Source organism: Apaloderma vittatum, unplaced genomic scaffold (assembly GCF_000703405.1).
Source record: "Apaloderma vittatum isolate BGI_N311 unplaced genomic scaffold, ASM70340v1 scaffold24829, whole genome shotgun sequence".
In the NCBI taxonomy this organism is placed as follows: Eukaryota; Metazoa; Chordata; class Aves; order Trogoniformes; family Trogonidae; genus Apaloderma; species Apaloderma vittatum.
In genome coordinates, this window is record NW_009734005.1 from 11,271 (window position 1) to 21,792 (window position 10,522).

The 10,522-nt window shown below is 51.0% G+C and overlaps 1 protein-coding gene across 1 annotated transcript; it reads left to right on the forward strand.

Moving 5' to 3' along the window:
- Positions 1-649: 649 nt before the first annotated feature.
- LOC104278978 (importin subunit alpha-1-like) lies at positions 650-8,734 on the forward strand. The gene is made up of 10 exons (XM_009876110.1): positions 650-715; positions 1,371-1,508; positions 2,066-2,151; positions 3,472-3,740; positions 4,243-4,325; positions 5,477-5,740; positions 6,083-6,316; positions 6,654-6,836; positions 7,479-7,628; positions 8,654-8,734. The coding sequence occupies exons 1-10, from the start codon at positions 650-652 to the stop codon at positions 8,732-8,734; spliced, it is 1,554 nt and encodes a 517-aa protein (XP_009874412.1).
- The last annotated feature ends 1,788 nt before the right edge of the window (positions 8,735-10,522 follow it).

Genomic DNA, 10,522 nt, shown 5'->3' on the forward strand with positions numbered 1-10,522 from the left:
CCTGGCAGCCCCTAGCAGTAGCTGAGCTTCCAGGAGAACTTTCTGCCTAGTTGAACTTGGTCCCTTCATGCCACTGCACGTGACCTTGTGTCTTTCCTTATGGGGGTCCCCACTGTGGGAAGCCAAGCTGGGCTGTGTGGTGAGAGGGATCGGCTTGGATATGGCTACTTGTCCTTAAATCAGACCTTGAGCTGATCTCTTTAGAGGCAAGAGGCCTTGCCAAGCTTGGGCTCCATTTCTAAGTAAGCCCAAGAGCTCTGGGATCAGAGCTGGAGGAAGGTGATGTTTCTGTAACCAGGAGAAGTGGTGTGTCCAGCTTCCTCATGGGATTACAGCGGCAGCAGCTGTAATTCCTGTAGCCTGGTGTTAAGTGGTAGTTTGTGCTTGCATTTAATTCAGTAGCTCAGCTGCAGCATGTGAGGATCCTACTGAGCACTGTGAAGAGCAGGGCACCTCCATCCTCTCCTGTGCTGGGGAGGTGTGGGAGAAAATGTGGGGCACAGGCTGCTGGTTGGGAGTCTGGGGGATCACAGACCCTTCCGTGGGTGGAGGTGGATGTTGCTGTGGAGCTGTGACCTCACCCTGCTCTGTCCTGACCCCAAAAAGCACCTGAAGGCTTTCAGCTGGCACCTATCTCAAACCTGCCAAGATGCCGGTCATCAATGAGCACAACGAGAGGATGAAGAAATTCAAGAACAAGGGCAAGGATGCAGCCGTAAGTATCGATCTCCGCCACCTGCGTGTGCCCCATCCCCTTTGGACAGTGGCCCCCACTGGGTTTTTTTTCTCTGTCAGTAGGAGCTGATGTGGAGGCTGATTGCCCCCCAAATCTAGCTGTATGGGGGTAGCGAATGGGGTGGGAGGGCTCTGCCAGCAGGGTGCTCAGTTAGTTTTTGAGATGTGGTGAGGAGCTGGCTGGGCTTCAACGAGTGCAGTGGCACAGGCAAGAGGGATGTGATTTTTGGGTGGGTAGCTCTGAACGGCGCTGGGGAAAGGAGCTGGTTCAGCCTCAGCCTGCCAAGCTCTCCGCAGCAGTTATCCCAGCAGCGAAGGGGCTGGTATGGGATGCAAGGCTGTGAGCTTGCTTTAGCTGGGAGAGGAGATGAGGGGCTGCCTGTGAGGTTCAGCAAATCTACTTGTAAAAACCCTCGCTGGTTGCTGCTTCATCCAGCAGCTCATGCACTTGGGAGGCACTAAGCAAGGATCTTTACTCTGTCCCATCTCCTAAATAACCCTCCAGGCCGTAGCAAGTGCTGGCACTCTGCTCCCCTCATGTAGGGAACGTGGGGAAGAGGGGGGCAGAGATGAGCTCCTGGGGGAATTGGGTGGTGCAGACACCGGCAGGGTGGTCCCCTCCTCCTCCCCTCCAGGCCCTGCGGAGACAGAGGATGGAGACGAGCATTGTGCTGCGCAAGGCCAAGAAGGATGAGCAGATCCTGAAGCGCAGGAGTATTTCGTTCGGTTTGACGGATGACGTGCTTTCTCCAGGAGAAGAAAAAAGAGATGAGGTGAGTGCTGGGTGCTCTGCACCCAGGCAGGATCAGTGCTGCAGCTTATGCGGTAGTTATTCACTACTACTTGAACCACTAGCAAGTTCAGCCCAGGTGACCCCTGTTAAGTAGCCAGTGCTGTTCCTGATCACCATGCTGAGTGTCAGGGAGTGTTTTGGACTGCCGAGCCTTTTTCTGTGGTGTTTTGCATGGAGGTGATGTCCCATGTGGCTTCCCTTCATGGCAGGTAGAACTGGCTGGTGCTCCAGCTTGCTGGGAGCTGGCAGAGCTCCCGTCTGGCTCCCTGTGCAGTGAGGGGTAATTACTGAGCTCGTAGGCCCATTATGGTGTGTCAGTGACTCTTTCTATGCTTGATTATAAGGATTGGTTGCCTTGAAGGCTTTTGTGGATTCTCTTCCTCTGCCTCATCTCGAAACTGCATTGCACAAAGAATAGACATTGCTTAGATATGAAGTGGTGACTGACTCGGGTCTAGACAGCTGATTGACTGCGGAGATTAAACCGGAGGGAGTCCTGGCTTGCTGTCTGATTCTGAATCATTCCCTGTGACACAGATTATTCAGCTGTCCTTGGAGGAAATCGTTGAAGCTGTGAATGGGAGCGATGGTGAGCTGCAGCTGCAGGCAACGCAGGCCACCAGGTATGCTGCCAGGCTGCTCCGTGCTGGGAGGGAGGTGGCTGATGGAGCTGTGGTGGGTCCTGTCGCAGAAGCCGTTTATTCTGTGTTAAAGAGATCTCTGAAGAGATGGCAAAGGGGGGAGGAGGCTGGTAACCTGAACTGCCCTGAGGGACCTCAGCTGGTGCCTGTTCTGTGCCCTGTGTGTCTTGCCTGGCTCCGTCACAGGTGGGGACCTGTGTGGTTGGACTAAACCAAGGGGTTGTCTGTGGCTCTTGGAGGTGCTTCACTCACTGTTCTTGCGCTGGGGTGGGAATCACGTTGGACCCTCAAGAATTCAGGTGCCAAAGGCTTGGGCAGGACAAGAGCTGGAGAGCCTGGCTTTGTGTAAGGGTCACTGCTGAGCAGAGCTGTCCCTGCTGGATGGGGGCAGGAAGGATTCCAGGGTGCCACCATCACCCAGCTGGCAGCAGGGACCTCTCCTGAGGGTCCATTGCTGCTGGTGCTTCCTTGGCAGGCTCGAGCCACATCAGCAACGTGCCCATGTACCAAGGGACCAGCACTGTTCCCAGGGGCTGTGAGGACATCTGCTCATGGTGAGCAGATAAAAATCTTTGTTGCCAAGCTGTTAACCAGAGGCTGGCCGGAGCAGACCCTGCCAAAAGGGCCGAGTCATGACTTATTCCCTAATGTGCTGTGCAGAGCTCGCCCAAACCAAGGCTCCTCGCACCCAGGGTGCCCTGACAGTGCACCGTACCAGTGGCAGCACTAACATGTTCACACCTCTGTGCTAACTCTGTGCCAGCTCTCATGAACCAAGCTTAGAAGCAGATCTGACTGGAATAGTTTCTTTTTCTGGCTCTCTGCTCCCACTTCCCTGGCAGCTGCACGTGCTTCTGCACCAGTGTGAGGCAGGAAGCAGCAGCAGGTTAGTTGGCGGTTCTGCTTTTCAGCTGGAAAAGCAGTCTGTGAAACTTCATTTTAAGTGTGAGCTCTGGGCTGGCAGAAGCAGGATTGCAGCGTGTAAGTGAACAAACTGCAGATACTGGTATTTTTAACTCTCAAACTCCTGCAAGGTGGGGAGCATGGAATAACGTTGTCATGGTCCCAAAGAGATGTGCACAGTATTGCACTCTAACAGACTCTTGCTCCAGCGTCTTCTTAGAGAGGCTTCTGCAGGAGATGCATCTATGGACACTTCTCTCCTAGAGGGTTTGACCTGGGATGCTGAACCAGTGCTGTTTCCCTGTGAGCCACAACCTTGTACCTGGCCACAGGGCTATGGTTCATGATGGCACCACGTGGGATTTCTCAGGGCAGGCTGTGCTGTGTCCTCTCTTGCAGGAAAATGTTGTCCAGGCAGACTAACCCTCCTATCAATCAGATCATCGAGCTGGGGATCATCCCCAGGCTGGTTGAATTCCTGACCTACGCTGACAATGCTCCTCTGCAGTTCGAAGCAGCCTGGGCACTGACTAACATCGCCTCTGGCACCTCCGAGAACACCAGGGCGGTGGTGGAGGCAGGTGCCATCCCAGTCTTCATCTCGCTCCTGTCCTCCCCGCACATGTACATCAGCGAGCAGGCCGTGTGGGCACTGGGCAACATCGCAGGTGAGCAGAGGTCTCCGGGCCTGGGCTTGGAGGCGTGGAGATGGTCACTGCCCAAGGTCGTGCTGAGGAGCTGCAAACGTTGGTGCTCCTCCAGATAGCCTTGTCTCCCTGCAGCTTTGTCTCCAAGCTGCTGTCCCTGTTGCAACCCTTAACCCCTCAGTCCTGTCACATGGCCTGGCAGCCTTTGAGCCCGTGTGATGGTTCTGCGAGAGGATTTTTGGCCAAAGCCAAGTGCAAGACTCCATCTTGCTGGGATGGTCTCACTCACTACCGTTATCAGCAGGGGGAACAGAATGGGTCATGTCTGGTTAGCCTGGCACGAGCTAGCCATGGTGGGACTCCAGTCTGCCTGGTAAACCCTCCCTGCCCGAAAACAGTTCATGGTGTGTGGCTGGTGAGTGAGCCCAGCTGTGGCCTGTGCCTCCAGGTCTGATTGCTCTTTGATGTTGACTGTCTTGTGACTCAGGCAGAGGCAATAAACAACCCTTTTTCATCTGTGCAGGTGATGGTCCTCTGTACAGAGATGCTCTTATCAAATGCAATGTGATTCCTCCCTTGCTGGCTCTGGTGTCACCTACAACTCCAGTAAATAACCTTCATTTTCTTGGCTTAACAGCTCTTAATCACTTGGGTGATGGGCGAATGGTGGGCTATCTGCCTTATAAATGACAAACTGTCTAATTGAATGAGACCCTGTCCTAAACTGCTTTTAATGACCCTGCCTCTGGGCTGTATCCAAAGCTGGGGGAGATGCCAAGCAGCCAAGTCAGTGTGATATCTTCTAGTCTTAGCTTCCCTATCTGGCTTTGATCACCTCAAACTAGGAGTAAGAAGAAACTGGTGTGACGTAGACTTACATATGCCTGTGGAAGGACTGAGCTTGCCCTTTGAGCTTCCTCCTGCTGTTTTTTGGGTAGCTCTGAACTTCTGGATTCATGGCTGATCTCTGTCCTTCTGCAGTGGTGCTTGCCCCACTGCTTTCTCTGTCTCTGGGGCAGAAGGACCTTCTCAGAAGCATACGGTGGACTGAGAAGCTCTGGGGCTGTAAAAGCTGTACCAATGTCTCTGACTTTCCCATCCCTGGGAGTGGTGGTAGCTGTGTGCTTTCTGCAGGTGTAACTATGGCCTTTTGAGCTAGTGTTAAAACAACACCCTCTAGGCCTTCTATGAATTTATATTGAACGTATAGTAATTTTTTTTAAATAAAAACCAGCTCTTCTGGCTGCTCTGTTCCTAGCCCAACTCACCATTACCTCCTCTTAAGGAACCACATAGAAATACGACAGACCACCAGTTTGTGGTGGCTGCAGTGCTTTGATTGTAGCTCCCTTGCTCTCCTGGGAGCATCCTTACTGGGATGAGCTGTCTGAAGGTGCCTCACTCTAGAACAATGAGTTGATAATACAAAAAAATCCCTCAAACCAGACCAATTCCTGACTGTATGTGAAGAATGCTCTTAACTTGCTCAAGGACCCAGCAAATAAGCTGTTTGGCACCTTCATTAGTTGTAGTAGCTTGTCACACCCTGGAGCTCAAGTTAGTGGAACTTAACATTGGGAAGGGAAAGGGGGAATGTGCTGTTTTAGTCATCTGTTTCATCCCACTTCAGAAAAGACTCAGCCCTTAAGAAGGCTGCATCCTGGCTACGGGATAACGTCTCTGAGCTGGAAGGACTAGGGAGCTACCTTTCTCACTTGTTACGGCTGTAAGGATCTTACACTTTGCTTGTGTTTCAGATTGGGTTCCTGAGGAACATTGCATGGACCTTATCAAACCTCTGTAGGAGCAAGAACCCCTACCCTCCCCTGGACGCGGTGAAAAAGATACTGCCAGTCCTCATCTGCCTCCTGCAACATGAGGACAAGGACATAATTTCTGACTCCTGCTGGGCTGTTTCCTATCTGACCGATGGCTCCAACGATCGCATCCAAATTGTGGTGGATACAGGGATTCTTCCAAGGCTGGTGGAACTCTTGGCCAGCCTGGAGTTGATTGTTATGGTAGGAAACAATCAGTAATCTCTGGTCCCTTAATGTAGGAACATCTGAGGAGAGGGAAGGCACATCTCCTCCTTACTATAGGTGGCCAGTGTGGTGTGCTGTCTCCTCAGACAACTTGGTTGTTGGTCAAGCCATTGCTCTGTTCCAGCTTGCTGTGACTGGTAGGCTGCAAAGCTGCTTAGAGCAAAACAGGAGGATGATGGGTCTATAAATACAGCAGTAATTGCCTGTGATATTTTCCCTATTTGAAGGATCAAGCACTTAGTGAGGGATCTCGCTGGACTTTCTAGCACGTATCCCTTGAGGTAAGGATTCTCCTCATCTCCTTTAATCCTTGTCTAGGCTCCAGCTCTCCGTGCCATTGGGAATGTAGTCACAGGGACTGATGAGCAGACCCAGGCAGCTATTGACGCCGGCATTTTGGCTGTCCTGCCCCATCTCCTGCGCCATGCAAAGCCAACTATACAGAAAGAAGCTGCATGGGCGCTCAGTAACATTGCAGCAGGGCCTTGCCAGCAGATCCAGCAACTCATCACCTGTGGGTTACTGCCACCTTTGGTGGAGCTGCTTGATAAGGTGAGGGATGGGTGCAGCTGCTGCAGGAGCAGTGCTGAGGTTCGCGAGGCTCACGATGCCTCCATTTATGAAGGACTTGGTGTGTGTTCACCTGAGGGATCTTCTTCAAAGCTACTGAGATCCTTGGAACAGCCTGGACACTCAAACTTGTCAATACACGTGCATGAAAGCATGGCTTGGAGCTGCTCTTGGCAGTTCTGTGAGGTGTCCACCCATCACTCCAAGTGTTGGGGAAGGAGGATCAGCCCAAGCTGAATACAAGGACAATGGTTATCCTTGCCTTATGCTGACTTAGACACTGAAGCTTGAGGGTGCCTTTACTGTGTTGCTCTTTCAGGGGGACTTCAAAGCTCAGAAGGAGGCTGTGTGGGCAGTGGCCAACTTCATGACAGGAAGCACTGTGGAGCAGGTGGTGGAGCTGGTCCACTCCGGGGTCCTCAAACCTCTGCTCAACCTACTCTCAATCAAAGACAGCAAAACTATCCTGGTCATCCTGGATACCATTTCAAATCTCTTCCTGGTAAGACCTATGTCTCACATTCTGTCTCCAAGAGAACAGTGAAGTGTGAGCTGAATGTTCCCATTGTGTGGTTAGACCAGCAGCTTGCAGGAGTAAGAGGTAGACTTCATGTTGTTTAACTTGTTCTTGGACACCCTTGGGTTGTCTGAAGGGCTTGACAAGACTAAGTTCTTAAAGCGTTCCTCTTCACTTCCTGGGACTTCTGACCTCCAGGAAAGGAAAAGATGTGTTAATCCCCAAGTTGGACAGAGGTGAAGGTCTTAAAAAGTGGTCCTGGGAGTTATCTCAGATCAGCTCCCTGCTAGCTGATGTCTATGCACTTGAAAGTATGTTTCTTGTAGCACCTTTGAGTGAAATGGCTTTTGCAAACGAAATAGTGGCTGGCAGGTCACACCTGCTGCTTCTCAGTGTGTGGATGTGACTCAGGGGGCGGGGGTTGGCCAGCTTGTTGGGTTGGCAGTAGCCCCAGCAGGGACTGGTGTTTCATCTACGTAGTAGTCATATCCCTGGGATCAGGTAGGGACTGTAAATGCAGGGATCGTGGACCCTTGACTTGTAGATCAGGGTCTTACAGTAAAGACCATCTCAGATCTGTCACTGATAGAAGGTTTTATTTTCCTGCTTGGTTATCTGATGTTATAGGCAGCTGAGAAGCTGGGAGAGGTAGACAGGTTGTGTCTGCTGGTGGAAGAGCTTGATGGTCTGGAGAAAATTGAAGCCCTGCAAACCCATGAAAACAATATGGTCTACCGAGCTGCACTGAATATCATGGAGAAATACTTTTCTGGTGAGGTATGTGAGCTCCTGCTGTTTCTCATTTGAAAACATGAAGCTGTTAGACACTGGAATGAAGCACAGGCTTTAAGGATGCTGAAACAGGGTTTTGAAAGAGACCTCTACATGACTAGTCCCTGCAGCTTGTTCCAGTTGCTTTTAAAGGACTGTAAAAGCCCCAAGTTTTCACCAGATGGGTTGCATGAGATATGGGAGCCTCATCTTGCTGTTGGGATATAAGCAGAATCAGCTGAAGTTATTGCAGTTGCTGATACGAAAACCTAACGTGGAGAAGCCTCCTCCTTCTGAGCTAGCTTGTCACTATGAATGGAAGCCCGCTACTCTGCTGATAACCACGCTCAGGTTGCATTTGGATTACTTGACACTTCTCATGCTAATGAACTTACGGAAAAAGAGGACAGTACACTAGCTAGCAGTTGTGAGAGCCTCATGACTGTCCAGATGCCACGCTGGGTCCTAGCCTTTGTCTCACAGATGGGGAAACATCAGGGAAGAGGCTTAGCAGTTTGGCAGATCTTGAAGCTGAGGCTTAGTCTGGATGTGAGCCACAGCAGCAGGGAGCAAGTGTCTGGTTTAGTCCTTTTGCCCAGAAGAGGGTCTGTGGGATGTCCCTGCAAGAGGATGTGGAGGAAGCTCTCCTACACATGGCACCTGTCTGAAGGGCTGGATGCCAGGGGGGGGCATCTCTCCAAAGCAGTCCTGGCTTGCTGCTCTTCCAAGCAGGCTACTTGACTTGAGTGAATTCTGCCACTCCAGCCACTTCCTTCTTCTACCTCTAGTGCCTGAGCCTCTAGACTTGGGTCCTTTTTGTGTGTGAGATGCAGAGACACTGCAGCTTCAGTGTGCTGTGAAGAACAGGAGGACTTACTCTGGTCTCCGAGGGTCTGGTTAGAGTCAAGCTGATCTTAATGGCTTGTTAGAGCAGCAGAATTTTGTAAAATAAGAATGAGTAAGCTGCTGTAAAAAGCTAAGGCTTATTAAGATGCAGAACCTTTAACTGATGGTTATCAACTTTCTCATAGGAAAACTCAGATCTGCAGCCTGGGACTGACCAAGATGGGCTATATGATTTTTCAGTGAAGAAGCAAGACTTCAACTTCTGAAGACAAATTGCTACACAGCTCTGAGCTGGTGGGTGGAGGTGTCTTTGTAGAGCTCAGACATCCAAACTGAGAGGAGCGAAGATGCTGAGCCTCTTTTACTTTTGAAACTTGTCAATAAATTGCACTTCTGGCTTTGTACTTTTTGCCTATTGATTTACTCTTCCCTCCCTGCCCCATAAGATGCTCTTGCAAACAGCATAGACATTTTCTTTCCATGTCTTAAGGCTCTGCAGAAATATACTGGAGCTCCTAGGCATGTTTTCTGGGTGGAAAGTGAAGCCAGAAGCCTTCTTCTAACTGCATAAAGCTTCTGGAGAGCTGGAGTTAGTATCAAATCCAGTTGGGTCTCGGGGCTTGTACTGGAACTTCTAGGCTTGACCCTGGAGTGGCTGGAGCAGCTCTAAAAAATTTGAGTGGTGTTTCAGCCTTCTGTATGTGAAACCACCTCTGTGAGGGAAGATGCTTCTAGCAGAACAGGTAGTGTGGACACAGGAGCTGTTGAGTTTTTGCTGATCCTTTGGCAGCAAAGCTGTGTCAGAGGCAGCTCTTGCCAAGCGAGCAGTTCCACCTCCCACCACAGCTTCCCCGATCCTATCCGTTAGCCTGGAGCCCATGGATCTGGCTCTGCCTAGAGCTGCCCTTTAATATTGAGGACCTGTATTTCAGGTTTCTATTTCATGTCACTGCCCCTTGCTGAGAGGATCTCTCCCTCTCTCCAGTTTTGGTGTTTAGGTGCAGACTGAGCAGAAGATGAGGATGGAGGTGATGTGGCTCTTGCACCATGGCAAGCCCTAGTGCCCTGTGTCCACACCTGCACTGATGTGTACAACTCTGCTAGTAGATGCATTGCACCAGCGCTATGTGCTGCGGGACACCGCTCCATCCTTGTAGTGACGGGTTGTGGAAGGTTCTGCTTAGTACCCTTCAGTCCCCAGGGGTTTAAGCTATCTCAGAGGCTTTGTTCTGTGTGAGATGGGGGTGGCAAGCTTCTCCCTCCCTGCTTCGGGTGAGTTTGAGTCTTCAAAATAACCCTGGGTGGGTTCAGGGCTTTGCTTCCTCAGGTGGAGTGGGAGGTGATGTGACAGAGAACTTAATCTGAAGGGAAGATCTTCTCTCCAGGAAGCAGAATCTCTTCCTCTACTCTGGATCTGCTCATCACAGGGTTTATGCATTTCTGCTCCAGGCCACCCAGGAAAAAAGAGAGGCGGTAGTTTGTCTGGTTGTGCTCCATGCCCTGCTAGGAGGTGTGCAGCCCTGCTTGTCTGTGTCGGAGCTGGGAATCGCTTACTAAATATTAAAATGCTGGAGCTGATGAGTTGCAAAGCGCTTCTTGATTTTTTACTTCTTGGATCCAAAACTATGCACTTAAAACTGTAATAAAGCACTGCCTGAACATGTAAGTGAAACAAGTGCCTGTGAAAATCCTTTGTCTGTGCCCATGGGTTACCACAGAGGGTTCTGCCTCGGCTGCGTGTGCCTTCCCATTGCTGACAAGGCTGACGCAGCATCTGGAAAGGGTCACATTTCACCAGGTACAATGAATCGGAGGCAGGTGCTTCCTCAGTGTAAATGGAGATGCAGACCGGAGGTGAGCTCTGTGTCACGGCCCTCACTCTGGACTGTGGTCCTGGGTGCGGCATCCCAGGAGGCTTTTCCCATGGCCAGGCAGGGCTGCCTCTTACAGGTGCTTGGGCAGCTGGGTTGCTGTTTGTTAATGCTCTCCTGACTTAAAGCAAACTGGAAAAGGCAAGTGTGGAATTATTTGATTTTTTGGGGTTTTGCCCCTTT